The sequence below is a fragment of the Diadema antillarum genome, unplaced genomic scaffold, assembly GCF_040938485.1.
Source record: "Diadema antillarum isolate AM-2024a unplaced genomic scaffold, OU_Dant_1.0 seq00001269_RagTag, whole genome shotgun sequence".
Taxonomy (NCBI): Eukaryota; Metazoa; Echinodermata; class Echinoidea; order Diadematoida; family Diadematidae; genus Diadema; species Diadema antillarum.
The window spans coordinates 157,552-182,255 of NW_027272051.1; the positions used below are offsets into that span (position 1 = coordinate 157,552).

Consider the following 24,704-nt stretch of genomic DNA (forward strand, 5'->3'; position numbering starts at 1 on the left):
TTAGCGTTCTTAAATGGTGCACATCTCCAATTTTTGTATCCGAAATGTTAAGTTAACCTTTCCGAAGATGCGTAAAGGGAGTATCTAAGGTGAGCGGGAAATGTTTACGAACATGCGAATTGTAGTAATGTTTCGGGAGAAATTTGAACATGTTTAACATTTTTTGGCGATAAGAAAAACTGGTTGCAAAAATGAAAACTGTTTTTGAGTTTGATTGCAACTGTTACCGAACCCTAACGGAATTTAAAATCTGCTATTATTCGCTACTTTTGCAAACATTAGCTGCTCAGTTAGATTCCCCATTTACGTAACTTTGATTATGAGAGAAATTGAATTAGATGTCAAAATCAAAGTATGATGAGGTCGTAAGCTAAACTTTGAATTAACTCAACTCTAGCTAATCAAAATACTATTTCAGTTCACCAGTTACCAGGTACTGGTCTTTGTTTTCATAAACGGCATGCACCCGTCAATCTCGTCGGGTAAAACATTCATGCAAAGCACGCATTCGACCTTGTGCTTCGCAACAAGCTGGCAGCACATGGCGCTCTGGCAGTAAAAGTCATCACGCATTTCGCGCATCGCACTTTACAGTAATAGCGAGAGAAAATAGCATGTTGGGCACAGTGTCCTTGAAGGAAATAAAAAATGAGAGTATAAATTGTGATGTTCACTTTCACCATAATACACGTGATTTATATCATATCAATAATTTGTCATGGAACGAAAGATAAATTCGGACTTTAGTCGCAGCTTTCATCCATGCAAGTTATGCTAAACGCAGCGTTGATAGCACGATGACCTTACCTATAATTGCGTAAATTTTCCTTGATCTCTCTCTTCTCAGATGTGCAGAATGATTAGCATGCGGATAACAAAAAGCAGGCCCCATTTACGACATGATTATATATCAAATCTAAAACATTTGATAACAATTAGGCGTCGGGGAAAAAAAGAAGATGACTGTAATAATCGCGAGAATGCTCTTACATTTTCGAGTAGCACTTCCTGTTTTGCTGTTCATCAAAATGAAGTCGTCATATTATTTGATGCATGTAAGAGCATGTTTAAATAAAAAGTGTATTTTCCACAAGTGTTCGGATACAACAAGAATCTGCATATAATGAGAAAAATCACCCGGAACCGACGATCTCGTTATAATGGGATTCCACTGAAGTAACTGAACTGCCCGAAACAGCCCTTCAGATTACTCCCTAAACTGCCCATCTGCTTTTGTATAGTTTTATTCTTCATTATTTTTATTGTTTTCATATAAAATATATAATTACATAATTTGAAAGAGGTCAAAGGGTTAACAAAAGTATGTTGGAATTATTTCTGTGACACACAAGTCCCTTGGTAAAGTCTTAAAAGGCTTTCAAATAAGCATAGTTCAAAAAAACAAAAAACAAAACAAAACATGCAGTGATCCATTTTTCATAATTTAGAATGTTGTCAAAATGAGAGTATTTGCTTTACCTTCCAGGGAACATTAGGCAATTATGTATGAAACCTTCAGTTGCTAAAGGGTGAAAGGGATGGTACAGTATTGGTGGTGATGAGAATTGGGCTTTTAACTTTTTGCAAGATACCAAGAAAACATCTATGATGTAGTACAAAGCATATCATTTTAAGAGGAATTCAAGTTTATTTGATGAAAATCGGGTTTGGAATGACTGAAACATCCAAAAACAAAATAAAACAGATTGTAATAAAGTGTGGGTGACACACTTTATTAGAATCGCTCTTTTTTGGATATCTCAGCCATTTCAAAACCAATTTTCATCAAATAAACGTTGAATTCCTCATAGAAGTACATGCTCTTTCATATCTCATAAGAGGTTTCTCATTATTTCACCAAAAAAATGTTAGAAACCCGAAATTAGGTCTCAACCCATACCGCACGATCCCTTTAAGGTGTACTCTAAGAACCAGTACCATGGTGAAAGTTGTTCTCACCTCCATTCTCTACCACTTCATTGCCCTCCTCATCCTCCTTCCACCACTCATCGCTGTCTGGTCTCTTGACGTATCGACTGCACACAGAGCACGAAGGAAACACGACATGAGCAAATACAGAATACAATCTACGGTAAAGTCTGCTCAATTGTGTTGCATACAAGACAATCAAAATTAAGTTTTTTTCTTTTTTAAAGTGAAAGCTATTTCTTGAAAAGTCACAGCAGATATTCGAGCACTGGAGGAGCACCACTCTTGTAAAGTCTACTTGTCAGACAAATGTTAGCAGTTCAGACAGTTCATTTTTTTGCTGGACTGTGCAATTTGAATTTTCTGTGGTAGCCATTTTCTCTGCATGACAGGCTAATTGCACAACCATGCAATGCTTCAGTGTCTTAGCACCTCATGTGTGCAACTGTGCAACCAAGTTGCATGCTCTAATTTCATTAAAGGCTGTATCTTTTGTTTGCCATTTGTTTACATAAACATATTCTTCCATATCAGACAATATCCGTAAGAATGTTCCACCCATGGGAAGATATTACAAATGGTCTGCTGTCACAAGACTGCGTTAAGCTTGGTATCATACTGACCAACATGACAGTTCATTCATTCATTCATTGATTGATTGATTGATTGATTGATTGATTGATTGATTGATTGATTGATTGATTGATTGATTGATTGATTGATTGATTGATTGATTGATTGATTGATTGATTGATTGATTGATTGATTGATTGATTGATTGATTGATTGATTGATTGATTGATTGATTGATTGAGTCAGTCAGTCAGTCAGTCAGTCAGTCAGTCAGTCAGTCAGTCAGTCAGTCAGTCATTTTCCATTTCAAAACATAACACTTACAAAAATGAAAATGCAATTGCTTTGGTACAATTTATACATTTTGAATGGAGGAATTGTAAAAAGCACACAAGAGGCTTGTTGGAAATGATCCCCTACAAACAATCATTACATTCTAACTAAGTCTATTCTGCTAATTTTCCTGTGTGCCTCACCTCATTTTTTTCATGATGATCTCATAGAGATCTTGGTATGTGGTGTGCTTTCGGGGCACGGCGATCAGCATGGGCTGGCCAAACAGTGTGTAGCTGCTTGACGTATAGCTGTAGGTCTTGGTGCTAGGTAGATACGAGGAAGAATAAAAACCATCACAATGTTTAACAAAATTAACTTCTTCCAACACTCTCATCAAAATGCAAGGACACATCATACATTACCAAGGTTTAGAGAAGAATAAATTGAGTTACACAGACAGGCAAAGTAATAGCAAAGTCCTCTTGACCAGCAGAGCACTATATCTGCTTCAGTTTATTTGACCATTATGAAAGAGTGGCATCACACTGACAACGACAATTCCCATCAGCTCTGCCACTTTAGGATACAGCATAATAGTACATATGACATACAGCAAATAAACAACAGCGCAGTGCCCGACATTAGCGGTGGCCCACGGCCAGTAAAACTTGATGTTGGGCCACCAAACTTAGAAAAAGATATCTTTTGGTGGTACAATCTGGCAACTTAAATGCAAAATGGATCATTACGCTTGTTTTTCTTTCGAGCCTACATTAAACTTTTTTCGGGCCATCAAAATGTCAGATTTAAAGATTTTAGAGGCCAGAATTAATGGGCCGCCATGAAAAAAAAAGTTAAATGTTGAGCCCTGAAGTGGTGGCTAAAAAGTGAAATTTACAATTAGTTCCATGTGCAGTACAAATTTTGCTGCTGCATGTCATCACAATAAGAGATGTTTCTTTATACTGAATTCCTACGGGCATGACAGCTGGTTCTATCATTGCAAGCTACCTAAATTTTCTGGGGGAAACCTGAAGCAACATTGTAATTTATTTACTGTTCTCTATAACATATTCCATCACCGCCCTACCCCTGCCTCCATAAAAAAAAGTACAACGATCTGAAACTTTTGAATCATTATTCTGATCACAATACCAAGGACTATTTCTGTATACAAGAAAGTGCAAACAAGCAAGCAAGACCTTGACCCACTTACTGACTGATAACAACAAAATTCTGTCTCTAAACAAGCAAACTACTACCTTTGTTTTTCTTCTTGCAGTATACTCACTTCCTCTCTCTGAGATAGACTGGGATGATGATAGTATCTGGGTCATCTGCACTGTTGACAGGAACCTCATATCTGGGTCAAAGAGAGGGATAGAGGGAGAGGAAGAAGAGATCAGAATATATTCTGTGCCTCCATTATACCCCAACACAAATTTTATGGCAGTTGTCCTACTGTAAAAGTGGTTCCTTTCGCGGTGGTTTTATTTTCACGCTTTTCGCGCTTTGAGGTTGAACCGCAAATTTAACATCGCACGAAAATGTTTTGAACTCGCTGCTTGTTACAACGCTATTGCGCACATGCACACACAAAGATTCCGCGCATTGAGTGTATTGATGGTCAACACAAACACAGCTATACCGCGCAATGTAGGTACAAACATGTCATAAAATACTCGAGAGACGGGATTTCAGGTAAGCCTGTGCATTAAATTCTAATTTCTATTTAATAAATAAAACAATAATTGGATTAAAGTTTTGGTTTTCATGTGCAAATTAAAACATTTTTTGCCGACTGTGAATGCACAGATTTTGCCGACCACGAATTTAAACACGCGCGAAAAAGTCGGCACCGATGGAAACCGCGAAAGTATCTGTACGCGAAAGAAACCACTTTTACAGTACATTGCAGTATCACTCTCTGATGGTTTGAATACAATGAAACATTACTATGCGTCACTCTTGACATTCTTGGAGCATCTCACAGCTTGTTTCAAATGTTTTTCTCGTTATCTTTGTTTCCTCCGATAAATGTATAATGTTCGCTTATAGCAAACTTCTGTATCATTTCACAGTTTTGGGCACTGGCGTAACCCATATGGTGCAACTATGGATTGTTTTTCATTCAACAGTTTTGTGTGTTCCAATATAACCTGTACACTGAGTGTTGGGTAATGCAATATTTGCATATTCTGAATATCTGCTACCTTGGCTATTGACATTACAGAATGTGTCATTATCATTAAATTGACTGGCTGCAATGCATACCTCTATCAGGACACAATTACTTTGAACACTGCTGCAGTTTATCATTGTTGCTCACTTCAATGTACACACTGAACAACATATGAGACACAAGACAGAAACAGAAACAAATAAAGCCTGTTACCACATTACTCTGATAAAGTCCCACACATTGAAGTGAAAAAAAAAATCAATTTAAAATAATGCAATTTGTTAGCATCATAAAACAAATATTTTTTCTACAAGATAATATCATATCTCTGGTATTTTAATTACCCTGTATCCCACTTCAATTCTCAAGTTTATTAAAATATTTTTCATCTTTCAGCTTGTACAAACCAGATACCATGGTGCTTTGAACAGAGATATTACGTCTAAATGCCTAGATGCTCCTGCGAACTTGCTTGCGTCTAACATCTAAAGCCAATTCTCTACAACCAATGGTCATCTAGTGGATACCTTTCTCACCACTTTTTGCAATGTTGCTTGCAATGTTGCTTGTATGTTGTTGTTATTGTCATCTTTGTAGTGGGATGAATAATATATCGTTGGAAGTTCTGCAATCATGAAATCACTGTTAGGAAAATTTGTCAAGATTTAGCAGTGACAAGTCACATCAAGCACTCACACAAAAATGTCGTCCCTCTCTGTAATGCTCTCTACCCTGTCGCTGGGAGTGAACACTTTGTGAAAGCGATGGTTGTAGACATCGGTTACTGCCATCTACACAAACAGAAATCAGAGAGTCCAGATATGTTTAAAAGTAGTAGTCACTCTACGATGAGACCCCTGATAAGCTGTCTGTCTACTCATCCATAGACCACTAAAGTTGGCTTCCTGCATAGCAGTCACTAGACAGTTGAGCTTCTCCCGCTATGTTAGCAAATAAATCCCACCACACAGTTACTTCTTCACAATTACTAAAGTACATTGTTTAACAATCCACCACTTAAGGTATGAGTTCTTCAATTTGTCTGCCCTCTGTTACATTACTTTACCCCTCTGCTAAAAAATCTCTTGCTTTCAATTCACCACTTGTCTGTAGCAGCATTTCTGGAACATTATCCATAATTCATCACTGTAATATTAACATAAAGATTCATTTAAGACTCTTTTTTATTACCTTTGTAATCTTATTCAAAATGGAAGGAGGAAACCTACACGATAGTTGCCAAAACATTGATCATGAAGATATACCTTCTCAAGAAAGGATTCTGCACTGCACTCCCGTTATAGCACACACAGTCATAATGAAACTCTTGTTACAACAAAAGAATATTCAGGTCCCAAAATTATTGTCTATTTATAATATGTGCTTTATCCTTAAGCTATAACAAAAGTTTGATACCACAAAAGAAAACTGTTGGTCCAATGGATTTCATAATAATGGGAGTCGCCTGAATAACCTCAAGCAAGCACACTTACCTTGTCAGGTGATATACCAGTGATTTTTGATATTGCTTTGCACAGATCAGAAACCATGCCATGCTTGGGTACTATCACCTTCATCTGCAACAAGAGTGAAATAACACATAGAATAGAAATTTATTAAAAATGTACAACTAAAATAAAAGAAAAAGGTAACAATATTAGAGTTTTCAAGTACAGCACTGTTCACAGTGTAAATATTCTGCACATCTAAAGTGTAGCAAAATTGTGTTAAACTCCACCTGCCCCCATTCTATTAACGTTATCTTGCTTTTGTGCAAACAGGCACTTTGGCGAAACATTGGAAGTAATGATGTGTAACTTAGTGTAAAACCAGAAATGTTTCAGTGGCATCAAATTTTCAACAAATTGAAGCCAATGGCCTTTTTGGCAGCATAAAACTTTCACAAATCGCCAGTGGCATTCAATGTGTTGTGTAGACATACACTTTTGCACGCATTATAAGTTTGTGAATTTTGTCTCCTTGCAAAAGTTTCAAGTGTGCAAAAATGTCTAGTTTCATCCAAAAAAAAAAAATCCACCTTCTGTCTGGTCACATTTGGCACAATCGTACACTATGTATGTGGCAACAGTGCTGACTATGCAACGTTAGTCAGCATTTCACACGGTTGGTGGCATCATTTCTGATTCAGACATGCTTGACTCTATCTGAGAGTCTCTACTCTACAGTTTGACAGAAAAACTGAAAACACTTGATGCCATCATTGGAAAGTTAATGCAGGAAATGGGCCTCACCTGTAGGGGCTTTGCATGGGGCTCCAGCCGAATGAGGAACACCTCCATGGTCCGCTCCTTTTTCGTCGGCAAGGGCAGGCTGAGGAAGCTGAAGGGGTCAAAGGTCACGGACACCTTCTGGCACTCGGGGCAGACCAGCGTGGACTTGAACTGGCCGTGGAAGAGGTCCACGATGATGGAGTCGTTGCGCTTCAGGTGGTTGCCCCACGCTTCCTCTGCAACAACCTGGATGTTCACATTAAAGAAAAGGCACAAGGCATACCAGTGGCAGTGGGTATTAATCTGACTGTTGTTGGGCTGATGCTACGAGATCCTCAAAATCTTATGTTGCCATAAAAAGCAGTCCCACTAGTCACAAGTGCATATTCATCTGCATATTCACCGAGTCGACATGCTGATGTATCTAAGGAAACACTGGAAGCTATGCTACTTCGCCAAGACATTCTTTCACATAAATATCACTTTACTGAACACAATGAACTCAATATGAACACAACAAGCTGTTCTTGATTGATATAGTAACACAAGTGGCTGAATTTGTGACATGGAACAAAGATGATGAAATGCGATATACTAGTATCAGTTTTCACGTGGGGAAAAAAATTGGGGTTTTCCACACCCTAGAGATGATACACAGCACATTGTGCTATAGGAGACAATACTAGTACTTTTGCCAGTTGCTAATTCATCAATTATTTGTTGACTCACAATGTTGAAGATCAAAAAAATATTTTAAGAAAAAAAAAAGGAATACTTTAAGTAGTGCATCCTGTATGCTACATCTCTACACACAAGACTGCACTTTTATCGAGTCTGCATATTATTTCCTCAAGTTCTAGCAAACTGTATGTTGGACAAGTATGAAACTGGGACTCTACAACAGCACTTAGTAGCAATACATAAATAATTCTGTCATACCGCATCTGGCCTTCCGTCGCTGTCTTTCAATTCTATGTACGGCTTCTTGTGTATCCTGTTCAGGTCTTCATGGAGGCCATCACAGAGGAAAGCTAGGAGTTCTTGGGAGTCGTGCTGCTGGTAGCCTGAAAACTGGGGGGCAAATCTGCCCACTTGCATCTGTGAATGAAGCAATCATGATTTTCTATGATAGGAGTTTCCGCATAATCTAATCCTGTGTTTTGTTTGCAGATTGACAAGCAAGACGGAGTGCTTTCTTTGCCAAGTGGCATGGATATCTGGACACAAATTGTCGATGAACGGAGATTACCTAATCCTCTTAATCCATATTGTGTCACCTTGGTCTACCAGTGATGACCTATGCCCATTGCTACACTTAGTGGGCTTGCTAACTTCACACCTAGGTCAAGTTCGTAAGGCTGTTGGGGGGGGGGGGGGGGGGGGGAGGGGGAGGGTGGCAATATAAGCTGAGTGCCTGAGCACATACAGAATTCAAAACATTTTCAATCTGAAGACTTCTTTTATGATGAATTTACACACACACACACACACACACACACACACACACACAAGATAAAAGAAAGATTTACTGCGGTCACAGGATTGGTAACTGCCCAAAGAGGCTCTTGGGCAAGACAGGAAGAACAACAACAGAAAGAAAATTGCTTGCATTAATGGAGAGTTATATTAGTTTGACGATTACAATCAACAATAAAAGAGCAAGGCCATGCATCAAGTATTTGACTTGAAAGGAAATATTGAACGATACCAAGAGTATGTTTACATAGCTCTTAATCATGTAAGTATGTTTCAAAGAGTAAATGCAATACATTTCAGAATGTTTACGTCACTTCCGGGGCAGGAGGTCGGGGGGGGGGGGGGGGGGGGGGGGGGGGGCAAAGGAAATAAATATGAAGAAAGTCAGAAAAGGAGACGGAAAAGAGATCTATTACAACTAGAAAGTGAAAGCAAACTCCAGACTAGAAAGGGATTTCTCACCTTGAAATTCCGTGGTACTGTGTAAGTGTGGTGTCCCGACCAAATCTGCTTGATCAAGTCTGCATAGGCTTTGGCAATTTCACCGTGCATTCCAAGGGGATTTTTAAAGTTTAACTCTTCTTTGTACTCTTCACCTGTGTTGAGTAAGAGAAATATATACAAATGTCAGAGATATAGAGATAGAGAGAACAACAGAGTCAAAGTGGGAGAGAGATATGTCACTCAATAATGAGGGCTGAGACTGTGATTTGTGATATATCTTATTCAGTTTTATATCACATTCGTTTGGTTTGTAACATATGCCAGTACAATATCACATTATCTCAAAAAGTTGTCAATTTTGTTATTTAAAAGTGTATAAGGACCTAGTAACTGGTCCTAGAACAAGGTAAAGGGTAGTCATACAGGCATGAAATCATTCATGAAGTTTTTAAAAGTCATTGTTACCATTCCCAATCTCTACAAATGTCCTCATAAATCTCTGTATTGTCAATATCTAATGTTGTCTAGTCAATCAAAAATAGTACAACAATTATACTAATGATTGCAATTGGTACTGATCTTTGGAACTATACATTACTTTCACTTTGATAACAGCATTTTCAAACAAGGAAATGCCTAACACGGAAATAAAGATGAATATAATTCATTTTTAATCAAACACTCCTATTACATGTATATTTCTGGTCCTTAAACTGTGTAGGGCATCAAATAAAATATCTGAAAAGAATACAAAAGCTGTGGCCATTATGAGGTAGAGGAAAAAGTCCACAGAGGCCCTTACTCTCTAAATATGTTAAATATATCAAGGAAACAGGTGAATATTTGAGAGACACCTATACATACATAATGCAAATAAACTATGTAAGGTTTAATTCAATGGAAACTAGAAATGTCGCTACAGCGACTGGTTATACCCCCGTCAAACAACATTTGATAAGCTTTGGTCAAAACAACATTTGATAAGCTTTGGTCAAAAAACTGAGGAAGTAGTTAAATCCGCAAGATCTTTCCTTGATCTTCTGCCATTAATATGCCGTTACCATGGCAACGTACTTTCGGGTACTGTCGAATAATGCGTTTTACACATCTACAACCAAAGGCACACGTCTGTACCAAGTTTCATGGAAATTGGGCAAAAACTGAGGAAGTAGTTTGCAACACAAAATTTTCCATCATTTTGGCTCATAATATGTGAGCTGTTACCATGGCAACATACTTTTTGTCACTGTCAAGAAATGTGTCATGCTGACCTATATCCTAAGACAAACATTCAATATGAATTCCATGAGAATTGGAAGAACACTGATGAAGCAGTTTTGCCATGAAGCATTTTGCCCTATATTTTACCAATAACATGCCGTTACCATGGCAACGCACTTTTTGTCACTGCGGAAATATGTGTCTTGCACATTAACATATTCAGATGAACATCTGTACCTAATTTCATAAAAATTGATCAAAAACTGTGGGAGGAGTTCGCGACGCAAGATTTGTACCCATTTTTGCCCATAATATGCCGTTACCATGGCAACGTACTTTTGGGTACTGTCAAAAAATACGTCTTGCACATCTACAACCCAAGGCACACATCTGTGCCAAGTTTTATGGGAATCGGTTGAAAACTGAGGAAGTAGTTCGCGACGCAAGATTTGTACCCATTTTTGCCCATAATATGCCGTTACCATGGCAACGTACTTTTGGGTACTGTCAAAAAATACGTCTTGCACATCTACAACCCAAGGCACACATCTGTGCCAAGTTTTATGGGAATCGGTTGAAAACTGAGGAAGTAGTTCGCGACGCAAGATTTGCAACGGACCGTAACATGCCGTTACCATGGCAACGCACTTTTTGTCACTGCGGAAATATGTGTCTTGCACATTAACATATTCAGATGAACATCTGTACCTAATTTCATAAAAATTGATCAAAAACTGTGGGAGGAGTTCGCGACGCAAGATTTGTACCCATTTTTGCCCATAATATGCCGTTACCATGGCAACGTACTTTTGGGTACTGTCAAAAAATACGTCTTGCACATCTACAACCCAAGGCACACATCTGTGCCAAGTTTTATGGGAATCGGTTGAAAACTGAGGAAGTAGTTCGCGACGCAAGATTTGTACCCATTTTTGCCCATAATATGCCGTTACCATGGCAACGTACTTTTGGGTACTGTCAAAAAATACGTCTTGCACATCTACAACCCAAGGCACACATCTGTGCCAAGTTTTATGGGAATCGGTTGAAAACTGAGGAAGTAGTTCGCGACGCAAGATTTGCAACGGACCGTAACATGCCGTTACCATGGCAACGCACTTTTTGTCACTGCGGAAATATGTGTCTTGCACATTAACATATTCAGATGAACATCTGTACCTAATTTCATAAAAATTGATCAAAAACTGTGGGAGGAGTTCGCGACGCAAGATTTGTACCCATTTTTGCCCATAATATGCCGTTACCATGGCAACATACTTTTGGGTACTGTCAAAAAATACGTCTTGCACATCTACAACCCAAGGCACACATCTGTGCCAAGTTTTATGGGAATCGGTTGAAAACTGAGGAAGTAGTTCGCGACGCAAGATTTGTACCCATTTTTGCCCATAATATGCCGTTACCATGGCAACGTACTTTTGGGTACTGTCAAAAAATACGTCTTGCACATCTACAACCCAAGGCACACATCTGTGCCAAGTTTTATGGGAATCGGTTGAAAACTGAGGAAGTAGTTCGCGACGCAAGATTTGCAACGGACCGACCGCCCGACCGACCGTCCGCTGATTCCTATATACCCCCTTCAAACTTCGTTTGGCGGGGGTATAAATATAAACAACACAGTGCACATCAATTTTCTTTCCCCACAGGATTACTGAGGTAGGAACATAAAAAAACTTTTTTTTGAAGGCAAACATACTCACATAAGAAGTATCTTGTAAGAGGTGGTACATTGCTCATGCACTGGAGAGCGGAGTTCATGAAGCATGTGTTGCCAAGATTACTAAGACCACACAGGCCTTCCTTGACCGACGGCTTGGCCGAGCGACCATAGTCTACGCTGGTGCTGTTGTTATAAGATGGATAGCTGTAAGAACTGGTTGGAGAATAAAACAAAATAGGCACAGACATGATCAATTCTATTACGTAATACTCGTATAAGTCTTCAGAGGTTAGCATTTCCCAGGTGTTTAAGGCAGTGAAGTCACATAATGAAATTCAAAGTAGGTAAAAATTCCAAGCAGTCCCAGTTGGCTATAAATACCCGTGTCAGTGAGCAGCAAGCATCTTTTTCAAGTGTGACGGCAGTGAATTATACCAGGGAGGTGAGACACCTCCCTGATTATACATCTCAAACTCCAATGTCTAGTGATCGGGAAGACGACGCTACCTCTCAACCCCCATCCCCGCGGGGAGATCAGGGCATGGAAGGCCGCCTTGAAGCTCAACTAAAGAAACCTTTCATCTATCCGAGATACTCTCCCGCTTCATGGATAGGGCGGCGGCACACCGTTGTAATGACAAACGGCATGCGAGCCATGCCCGCTGGTGCAGGAGAGCTCCTCCTCCCGGCGACTAGTCCGGACATGCGAGCCATGTCCGCGGGGACAGGGGCGCTGCCCCGCCCATCGAAGACTTCAGCGAGCTAGCCAACCCCTTCGGCAGCTCATCAGACGACGATATACTCATGTCAGACTCCTTCCCGGCAAAACTGACTGCGTTGCCCTGTATGGGTGGCCTTGACTCTGCCCTTGTGGTTATGGTCATTTTGACAACCGAATTGATCCGGATGCCATGCCCTACAGCCAAACTCTTTCAAAGCCTGGTACCAAAATTGATATTAACTTAAATTCTGATCTTATTTGGGCCAAATTTAAAAACTGGCTGATTTGGTAATGAAGGCAGTCACACTGCCACATCAGAAGGTAAGTCTCTAAAAAATCGCGAAGCAAATGCTCAATTGCCATCGAATGCCCAAGCAGTTCTCGCACCAAAAATCGAGAGCAAAATTGGGCGATCCTCCTTCACGAGGACTTGGGTCTTGTGAGCTCCCAACTTCTACAACAAAATGTAGTGAAGGGACTTCTACCACATGTAAATCCTTTCTGAAATTCACAGATCATGCACGGATAATCATCCATGCAACTGACACAACGAGAATTAAACAACTCATGTCACCATCGATGGCCTGACACTCCCAGGCTTTGCTTATCATATGATCTGAGCATGCACCATCGAGGTATCTTGAAACCCCTTCTCAACCCTTCTCAACAACACTTGCGCAGCAAGTCGATTCCACTTTATAGAAAGTTGTTCAGAAAGACATCTGAGAAAAATTGACAAGTGTCACATAAGCATACATCATGGGTCATGAATGTCTCTATGCAAGCCAGCAAAATGAAAAAAAAAAAAAAAGGATGAGTACTGTCCAAAACCGTTCATTGCTGGAAATCTCAAGCTTTCCAAAGATGACTGGTCAAAATAATTCCTGATTCTTGGATATTGGCCACAATATTTGGCTATGAAACCAATACACGTAGTTTCATTTCAACCCCATACCAATAAATTTTTCCTCTACAAAGTGTACATTCTACCGAGGAGGAAAAGGTAACCCATGAAGAATTGTCTCTTAAGATTCTCGCAAAGCAAGCTATTAGAGAGATTCCTCACATGGAGTATCAACTCTAACCTAGCGCTACCAAAGACTGGCGGTCTAAGTCCAATCATAAATTTGAAAAACAAATTTGTAAGATTCGAACACTTCAGAGTGGAACAGTTTCGCTTGATTAAGGCTTTAATTTTGCCCCTCCAAAGGGTGCATATTTATCGGTATCCGTTCACCTTGTTCACCTAGCAAAGTCTTTCGAATGGAAATAGTATTTTTACTGCATTCCTTCAGTGCCTTCTATCTGGCCTTAATTCGACCCCACAGATTTTCCTTAAAGTTATGAAACCTGTCTTTGCCTCGGTGAGGAGTAGCGACATTAGAACAATCACCTATTTCGAGGATATCCATTCTCTTTCTTACACCAGAGAAGAGTGTCTTGACAAAGCCAATTTTATGATCAACATGTTGTCACCCATAAAGAGTTTCAGTAAGGATTTCGACAAATCCAGTTTCAACCCAAAGCACGTCGAGACCTCCCTTGGTTCTCATATTAATTCCCAGCAAATGATTTTCAATTTTCCTCAGAACAAGATTGACAAGGTTACTGCCCTTGGAAATTCAATCTTGAATGGCAACGTAACCAAATTTCGGGATTTTAATGCCTTCCTCAAAGAAATTTACATTCTCATCACTTGTGACTAGAAAAAATAAATCAACTAATGCTCTGCGTAAAGCAGACGATGACTTTGACACAAAGTTTGGTTTCATTACCTAGTCATGCAATACAAAACATTCTTTGGTGGTGGCTGTCTCGCAAGACAAAGAATTATTTTCCACCTTCATGAGCATGATAATTTCAAGGGATGCTAGCATCTCAGTATGGAGAGTAGTTAATTCTGAACAATGACAATTCCTTTGCTCATAGAGTCGGGAGTGCCAAACAGAATTCCCCGCATAGCAATATGTGTGAACCTCTTGCAATTCAGAATGGTCTTGAAGCCCTGTGTGGCTCGTGTACAAAAAAAAAATGTGCTTATTCATAATCCGGTCAGACATTTCTACAGCTGGTAGCATACCTGACCCGAACGAATTCACAGCCAACATTGGAATTGGTGTCTAGCAATCGGATATCAGCTTCACATTCAACAGAGGTAGATAATTCTGAAGTTTTCTGCTTGTTTCGCAGAGACATGAACAGCTAATTACTATGCGTGTCTTTTCATCACATAATCCACAAACTCTACGGTAGATTAGCAGTGACGCTGACGTTGCATCTCGGTTCCCCTGACCACCAGTTCGCTCCTCATGTCAAATGAAAGCCAAGTTTTATTGCCCTGAATTTTGAGGCCTTTTTCCTTACCCTAGAACATTCTCACTTCTCCACAAGCTTCAACTGAACAAGGTGACCTGAGCAATCCTCACAGCCCCAATGGTGGCGGCAGCCATGGGTCTCAGTATTGCTCGAAATGCGAATAGCCCCACCCCTATTACTCAGCGAGAAAATTCTTGCCCCACACCCTCACCCACCGACTAGCCTCCAGCTAGCCGCCTGCATGGGTGCTCTCTGCTAGCGATGACAAGTGACAGACACATCGCAGCACGCTGCAAAGTTCCTTTCATCATCATGGCGAGACAATACCAATAAACAAAACAGATGAGGGTGCTTGAAGACAATAGCAATGATTGTATTCTGAATAATCTCGTGATCCCTTTTAACCCATCTACAGAACATGTTGTCAACTTTAAGCCTATAGCATAGCTTTTCAATAAAGCCCACTCCACGATTAACTCATAGACCTGCTCGGTCTTCTATACTACCTGAAGCCGAGAGTTATGACATAGGCAAACAGCCCCTATAGTCAGACTTATGAAGGGCGTATCTAACTCCGACCCTCGCAAGCCTAAATACAACAAGACTTGGGATGTTTCAACTGTTTTGAATCACTTTTTATCGTTCCAAGATACCTATGAACTATAGATTCCTTCAGTGCCTTGAGCCAAAAACAATTTCCCTTACTCGCACTCGTTTCGGCAAAACGTACACAAATGCTGAGACATCTTGTTCTTATGACATTACCGGAAGACGAGGCCACGTTTGCACATAGAGATATGAAAGGTATATCTCTAACCAGGTAATTAAAGTGCCTTCTCTTTAATTCCTCCAATCCTAAACTCTGTGTTCCGATCAACTCTTCACGAGTATATTGAATGCACAGAACACCTCCAACGAGCAAGTTCAGAAAGCAAAGTCATAACTTCTTCAAAACACCCCAACAAATCGGTGACGACAAGCATCTTGGAGCGGAGACTGAAAGCCAGTCCTTCGCAGCTGCTTGTATAAACACTTAAAATATAAATAATAATACTGTCAATGGCTATACGTATACATCCCTGTACACTGTACTGACTGCTGCATACAAATTATGTATGTATTGTTGCTATGGGAACATGTACCGAGTTTGTACTGTCTTCGAGATCAGTATGAAAGGGTACCACAGGACGTACCTCGTGTTCACATACATAAGGATTTTGGAGCACAGTCATCCCGCGTTCATCACAGACTCTCAAGGATGCCAATATGAAAGGGGTACCACATTCTCAGCTCATAGCTACAGAAGCACCGCAACTTCTAAACTTTTGCACATTGAGTATAAAGGTCTTAACGAAATCTTGTCCACAACTGACTGGACGAACGCTGATACATTTTGAACCTTCTAGCTTCTAACAATTGATTCCACATTAGTTCAACAATTCTCAGTTCTGCTGAGTTAGAAAGAGACATGTCAAATTTGATAGTATGTGTATACCTGTATATCAGTATCTCAATTAAGAACAATAAGACACAAGACCATAAATCACGTTACGTTGGGCATTGGAAAATGGCGACACATTATTCGGCCACTCGTTTAGGAGATTCGGTCCACCAAACTGATGAATTTAAACTCTGATATCAACCCAAAATGGCAATGGAGTTGCCTCTAATCATTGCTGCAATATTACTTTGCCGAGTATGAACTGGTTAATGTCCAATTCTTCCTTCAAATGTACGCGAATTAAGGAACATGATTATGATTATGTCTTGATTGGAAAATCGGTACAAGAGGTCCATTGTATTTGATTTGTCTGTGCGCTATCATGCTTAATCCTGCTCCAGTTAAAGCACGCAAGGTATCAAAATGATATCATACTCAATGCTATGCCTTGCACCTTATACTAATAGGTTCTCAAGCAAACTTTGCTCGAGTTCTTCTCCTGTTTGCGACAATGTGTGTCACCATCGATAGACACCCTCTACGCATGAGGTGTCATGACTAAAGTTTCAACCTTGTGAAAACTGTCCATCATCCTTCTTGTCCTCTTGCCCTCACTCATGTCACTAGACTGACTTCTGTACGGAACTTTGAACATGCTAACCTCTGAAGACTTATACGAGTATTACGTAATAGAATTCCTAAATTATACAAGTAATAACAAGTATAATTAGAATTCTATTAGTAATAATGAAGTATAAGTCGAAGAGGTTCCCACCCAGCATCTCATTTAATCGATACTCTTCAGTTCTGAACCCTCCCTTTCCAACACTGTACAGAAGTCAAAACTGCTGGGCCCTACTGTATGCTGATGTTCTGCTTATCAATTGCTTGACATGAGATGTCCATACGTATAAGAATGCTCCGTACCTTTGGAACAGCAATGATTGTGCTTTATTTATTGCTTGTCTGTATGATGAGAAGAACCAGTTAGCTAATTGTCTGCATTGCACCCAATACTGGTGTTGCTGGTCTGTCTAAAGCCGTATTCTCTTTGAAAAGATGCTTGCTGCTCACTGACACGGGTATTTATAGCCAACTGGGACTGCTTGGAATTTTTACCTACTTTGAATTTTATTATGTGACTTCACTGCCTTAAACACCTGGGAAATGCTAACCTCTTCGACTTATACTTCATTATTACTAATAGAATTCTAATTATACTTCTTATTACTTGTATAATTTAGGAATTATCCTACATACACATTGTTACAATATGGGATCCAAAAGCATGTGACGAGCACAAACACCCAAGAGAAAATAAAAGACTGAATATTCCCTGGTCAGTAAAATATATGACATCGGATTGTGCATGATACCCCATTCAGAGTCCCCCTGTCTAGGAGGACCTCTGGAGGACATGCTAGATGAAAACTAGCTATTTTTTATGCAAACTCAGTGGGTGGTAAGAGAGACCCCCGTTCAGAGTCCCCTTGTTGTCTAGAGTGAGGTCCGCATACATTTCTATGGAAATCAGTGGAAGGGTATTTTTTTTCCACTACAAACAGTGCTGGTCACTGGAAGTGTGTGCTGTGTTTACGCTAGTCTGGTTTTCAGACTGTTTTCTCACACTAATTTCCTTTTCAGAATATTTACTGCTTCTAACAACAAAAGAAGTAGCAGGTTAAGCTGATGGGCCTTATCCTTTGACAAAAATGGTGACTTCATTAAGGGCGGCAACAAAATCCGCGGAGGGTGCATTTTGTAAAAGGAGTACAGTTGGCAAAGGGTCTGAAAACCAGACTATGTTCACGCCGTGTTTGTGCCGAGACCGTTCACAGTCCCATCGTCTGGCGTGAACACAGCACAACCTCTAGAGGTTGTGCTAGACAAAGTGGGACTCTGAACGGGGTATAAGTAAGAAGGAAGAAATATATATGTAAGACAAAGAATGTATGATTGTAAAAGTTTAAAAAAAAAGTAAAATGAAAGTGTTTTACCCAAAGATGAGCAAATTATGAGAAGCCAGTGTGCACATTGAGATTAAAAAGGGGACAAATTTTGAGATATTGCAAGCCATACAAACACACTGCATGCTACTGTACCTGACAAAATACTAATATGATAATGTAAATTATTTTGGGGGACAAATGCAGATCTTATTCCTCACATACCAATCTATACACACACTGTATGCCAGTTTTGTTTTCAGGCACATTACTCCAGTCATAAGCAAAATTAATGGGTACAAAAAAATCTAAAACTTGCAGAAAAGGACAAGGTATTTCCCATCACTAAATTCAGCCCGTTTCTGTGGGTGACATTTACAGTTAGGAGCATTTACTTTTGGATTACAAATTGATATAGAACACAATATTGCCCCCTTCATTTTAATGGTGCATTCTCCCTACGCCTGTTTAATGTTGGATTCTTGATGAATCGTCAGGTAGGTAAAAAAACTACCCTTCCCAAAAAGGTGGTACACAAACCAGGCTTTCTCTTACCTTCTACTTGATCCTGTTATATATCTACTATTTGAAGTTGTGCTACTGGAGCTGTCTTTGTAAGAACTATTTGAGGTGCTGTTATTGCTTGTTGGTTGCCGTGGCCACGTGCCATCTTTGTTTTTCTGTTCTATAACAAGGACCTGCATGAGAATAATCAAACAATAATAGCATTGGTAGAGAGGAAATAATGGAAGGATGTACATACCTATCTTGTTGTGTCTCAATGGAATACTGCAGGAAACTTAAACAAGGGTGGATCCAGGAATTCCGTAAAGGGGAGGCACCTTTACAAAATCAAAGGGGGTGCACGCGTCCCCCCCCCCCATTTTTTCTTTTTATTTTTTGTTAAACAAAAAAAAATAATAAAGAGGGGGCAAGAGTCCCGTGCACCCCCCCCCCCCCCCCCCCCCCTGGATCTGCCACTGATACAGCTATAGGCTAACAATAATTCACAACATGTCAAGTCAGTGGTCATGTAATTACACAATAGCATTTTTCTGTTAGTAGGAGGAACATTCTGCTTTCCCATTACCTCAATGAAAAGTGTCAAAGGTCAATATGTCATATTATCCTCTTTCCATTCTGGTGTGTTCTGAATAAGTTCCTCTTAACAATAAATCCCTTCTAACTCAAAATATCTTCTTCTTTTTCTGACTACATGATTCAACAAAGTCATACATACTGTATCTGGGATAAGATATAATGAAACAAAAAGTAGACTATACAATTCTCATTGTTTGTAACACTTCAAAACACAAATATGACTTAGTAGGACGCACAATGAACATGATCAGTGGAAAGTCTGACCTGAATAGTGTTCAATGTTCAAAGCCAAGGGGGAAGATTTGTTAAAATAGAATTCTGGACTAGTCAAAAGTGAGTCTGAGAAGAAAAGATAATTGTACAAGCACAAGAGTGAGAATTTGATCAAATCAGGAAAAAAACAATAATGAAGTTATTTCAATTGTGAACATTAATTTCGCTATAAAACATTCACATTTCGGGCACAGTCTTATGATTAAATGCACGTAGTGGGTTATGATGGTATGATGGCATTGCCTCAAAGTTTGCAACATATATAGTTTGTAAAGAAAATCTTGACATCGCGCATTTTGTTTTCTTTTTTGTTTACAATTAATTCCGCCCCATTATCAAATCCTAATTCATATGACTGTCTTCTATTAAAGGGATAGTACAGTATTGGTGGAGATGAGAACTGCGCTTTTAACGTTTTGCAAGATACCAAGAAAACACTTATGATATAGTACAGAGCATACCATTTTATTAAAGAGGAATTCAAAGTTTATTTGATAAAAATCGGGTTTGGAATGTCTGAAACATCCAAAAACACAGAAAAACAAAGCGATCGTAAAAAAGTGTGGGTCCCACACTTTATTAAACTCGCTCTTTTTTGGATATCTCAGCCATTTCAAAACCAATTTTCATCAAATAAACGTTGAACTTCTCATAGAATTAGAAACCTGAAATTAGGTCTCAACCAAAACTATACGATCCCTTTAAGTTTCCTATTTTAGCATTTGTTTTGTACTTTTATAGTAAAAGAATTGAATTTGTCCTTTTTTTTTGCACACCATCAATGGAAAATTGTCAGATGATGACGTCAACCACTCACTCATTTGCATTTTACATTAAAAAAGCACATTCTCAACATTCTATAGCTTCCTCACTTTCAATCCAATTTTCATACAATTTTCATTATTGTGCGTGTAAAATCTTCCTTTTTCCCCCTGACTAACTTTTAACTGGTCTGGAACTCCCTTTCAAGTCCCAAAGAATTACCTGTCCTTGATACAGCCCAGCATCTTGTACTGTATTCTCCCTCTTACTGAGTTGCTCGTAGGTATTACTCATGTACTTGTTCCATATCCTCGTCTCCTTCTCCTCCTCAATGTTGAATAATTTCCTCATCTCATTCTCTATCGTTTCTGCAGGCATGAAATCAGAAAGGAAACACTTGACTGCACTTTGGGAGACAAACAGTTCAGTTCTAAAATGGACGACAAATAAGGTCGGCTTTTGTGGTGTTACATCATAATATGGTTGCATTTAGCATTCAAATACTGTATACACCATAAAGCTGGTCTAATTTTTCTCGAATTAGGACTTCCTCACAATTTTGCAAAGTTGTTAATTTGTGATCGTGGAGTACTGTAAAAGTGGATATTTTTGTGTGACTAATTTTTTTTTGCGCTTGGCTGGGTAAGAAGAGTTTCGTGCGTTTTTAATTCCACGGAATCAAGACATCAGCAACTGAAACATATGGCAAGCCAAATTATCCACATGCTTTTATTTTCGCGCTAGTTTCTGGTTGCATGAAATGTGGGAAATTTCAACACCGCGAAAGTTTCCACTTTTACAGTACAGCAATGAACGGAGATATGTAGGCGTGCATGTTGCATTCATGTTGGGATCAGAGATACTACTTTTGTAACCAAATGGCGAGATTTGCGTAAATAAAAGCCCTGTGAAAATGTATACACAGTATCGATTTTCCTCACTTTGAGTCACACCGTAAGACTTGATGCGGTGCATGATGATAACATCTATGATAATAGAGAGGTAGGCCGAGTTTGTATTTGATGATTATGAAACTGTGTAAAGAAGTTCAACACAGGAGCATCCACTACAAATTCACCAAAACACATACAGCTTTGCTATGATAATGATGTACAAAGATTTTCTGTGCTCAAGTTATTGCTTTAATACATGAGGCTCTCATAACCAGAATGTCACATGATGTTGAAATTGCTTAATGACAGAAACAGTGTAATATCTGCAACATAATACTAATAAAGGTACTGGTACAGCAGGTACCGGTACTTTCAATTTCTGTAAAGTGGAAATTAACTCCATGTAAAAAGTTGTTTTTCTTATTTAGAGAGTGAAAATACACAAACAAAATCAAAGATGTTGTATTGAACTCAGACCTTAAATGAGGACCTTTAACCTGTTGAAGACTAGTTCTGGAGTGCATTTCATAAAGCGTTTGTTAGATATTCTTCCAACAATCTGTTACAAGCTACTGAAATCCTTGCATCTGATTGGTTGAGAGCAAATTTGTCCAACAAATTCGTCAGACAAAACACTTCATGAAATGCTCCCCTGAGTATACTCCCGCAGGTGTTTATGGGAAATGCATATTGTAGCAAAATCAGCTTGTCCTCGGCAAATTAAGAAGCAACAGACACGCACATATTAAATTCTCCACCATACAAAATAAAAAACAGAGAACAAAACAAACTTACACACCACTTGCGAGACTTGTGGTAAGATAACATAATTTTTTTGTTGGTTTGTTTTCTTTTCTTTTCTTTTAAATCATAAGTTGAACCTCTCTTATCCGGCCTCCCTTTATCCAGATCTCTCTATCATACGGACGCAATCTTGCCGTGATTTTTTTTTTAAAAATAATTACGGGAGGAAAGGGGGATTCCCAACTCCTTGAGAACTCCTACACAAACACACATGAATAATTACATATTACTTCCAACACGATTAACATACATTACATCAAATTTCCTTCCAAACTGCTTACCTTCAGACATTTTAACATCCCCAAACATCCCCAAATCATCGCAAGAACATGGACAGATTATGCGCTCGAGTCCTCTCATATCGCATTGCCACATATAGGTCCATACACAGCCGTCAATATGACTAGATAGACATGCATTGTTTCGAGTCATTGGCTGAGCAACGAATGATATTGAACACTCAAAAATTGTTCACACACAGTACATACACAAAGAGAGAGGGAGAGAGAGTGTGGGGAAGAGAGCAACCCAATCGCTATGTGCTATCTATTTTGAAGCGTAGTTTCGTTGACTCGTACTGTTTATTTTCAAGATCTACTTGACATTTCTTAATAATTATTTAGGTAAATCATCCCAAGAATTTATAAAAGAAAATGATTTCATTCTTGCAAACACAAACCTCTATTTTGGGGTCTGTTACTGAGTGTAACAATGAAAAGGTTGCAGTATACACATTACTACATATGGTACTACAATGGGCTACATCAGTATTGTGTATGTATATGTACATGTATAAAGCATTGAGTCTCCCGTATCCGGACAAATCCCTTATCCGGATGAGCCCCGGTCCCGACTTGTCCGGATACGAGAGGTTCAACTGTATATTAAAGTAAACCTCTACATCGGAATAAATTTCATTTTAACTCGAGATATTCCAAGTTTCACAATGCTCATCAACTGTCATATCCATCAGCATAGCAGTTGAATACTACAACTACCAGTCACTATCCTTTTCCAGTACTAACATCTGGAATAGCATGGCATCCTTGCCACTTACTACTGAATTATTAAAGCTACAAGTAGCCTTGTGAACATCAAATTGATCTACCTACTATCAAGCATACTGTTCACCTCTTTTACGGTTTGTACAAGCCCACCCTGTGTGCACAATTGTGAGTGTGACACAAACCCATCATCGTACAGCTCCTCTGTTTGATATGATGTGTGACGTCTTTCGAGAAACAATCAAATCACTTGGTTAGTGTACATGCAGAGGATCTTGTCCCACCCTCGTGACATGTCACCCCCTTCTGAGCCACTTAAGATGTTGTGACATTACAGAGGGTGGCATTCCCCACATATCCAGGCCATTGCATCAAATGTCAGAGGTGACAGTTGCTGTATTTGTTTTTCTTTGAGGGACGACAGTCCATCAGGGGGTAGTAACCTCAATTTGACGACAATAAAATGAGGTTTCACTGAAGACTTTTGGTCTTTCCGACTTTCCATCTTTATATTGAATGTTGCAATGCTCTTATGTATATTACACTGTATCACATCATTTTCCCAGTTGGTTATGCTGCCTTTAATAATTAACATGTTAACTGAAGACAGAGTGCTAAGCTAAATAATTGATGACTGCAAACCTGTACAGGCCAAATTAAAAAATGTATTTTCCTCCCTAAATGTACATGTAATGCACCCAAGAGGTACAGAGTAATTTCAGTAATCACCTACTATTCCCATTGGGTGATTACTTATTTACAAGGAGGCTTTGAGAATACAGACACTGCATGCTGATAACTATCTCAAAATTGCATTTGTGACTGTATTTTAGGCATGAAGGCTTATGTAGCATATGACCACAACATCGCCCTGCCAGTCATATACAACTGTATCTGTTTCAAATGTCATTTCGAAACAGACTGACGTAAATTCTTCTCCTTAATCTAGTAGAAGTACAAGATCGCATAATTATCTGAATCGCATTGAATCGAGTAATCAGGCAGGAATCTAAGTCTGTCCATCTGAACTGACACACTTGTAATTGATGAGAAATTTTTTTATCACATGTACTGAGTTACATGAAACATTGCTTTGTGGATCTTTATCTGAATCTAATTCTGTCCATCTGAACTGACACACTTGTAATTGATGAGAATTTTTTTTATCACATGTATTGAGTTACATGAATCATTGCTTTGTAGATCTTTATTAATCGGGTCCACACCCCACCCCCCCCCCCCCTTCCCGAACGAACGCTGTAAAGTCAGAGACAATCATGGAATGAAACTTTCACGGATTGGAGCCAAAAGCCCCTTGTTTTGCGGCATGAAATTTTCATGAATTGTCACTGGCATTAAATGCATTTTGTAGACAAAAACTATTGCATGCATATAACTGTCGCGAATCTTGGCTCCTTGCGAAATTG

The 24,704-nt window shown here is 39.2% G+C and overlaps 1 protein-coding gene across 1 annotated transcript in view; it reads right to left on the minus strand.

Annotated features, from left to right (window-relative positions):
- The window catches only part of LOC139745469 (ubiquitin carboxyl-terminal hydrolase 4-like), a 39,198-nt gene that overhangs the window by 6,907 nt on the left and 7,587 nt on the right, over positions 1–24,704 (minus strand). Inside the window, exons 5-15 of the mRNA XM_071655859.1 lie at positions 20,799–20,944; positions 18,996–19,138; positions 12,057–12,229; positions 9,130–9,263; positions 8,131–8,289; positions 7,213–7,437; positions 6,454–6,537; positions 5,657–5,751; positions 4,070–4,141; positions 2,979–3,101; positions 1,960–2,036 (exon numbers count right to left, since the gene is read on the minus strand). Coding sequence (XP_071511960.1) covers positions 1,960–2,036; positions 2,979–3,101; positions 4,070–4,141; positions 5,657–5,751; positions 6,454–6,537; positions 7,213–7,437; positions 8,131–8,289; positions 9,130–9,263; positions 12,057–12,229; positions 18,996–19,138; positions 20,799–20,944 — 1,431 coding nt within the window. The remainder of the gene's footprint in view (positions 1–1,959; positions 2,037–2,978; positions 3,102–4,069; positions 4,142–5,656; positions 5,752–6,453; positions 6,538–7,212; positions 7,438–8,130; positions 8,290–9,129; positions 9,264–12,056; positions 12,230–18,995; positions 19,139–20,798; positions 20,945–24,704) is intronic.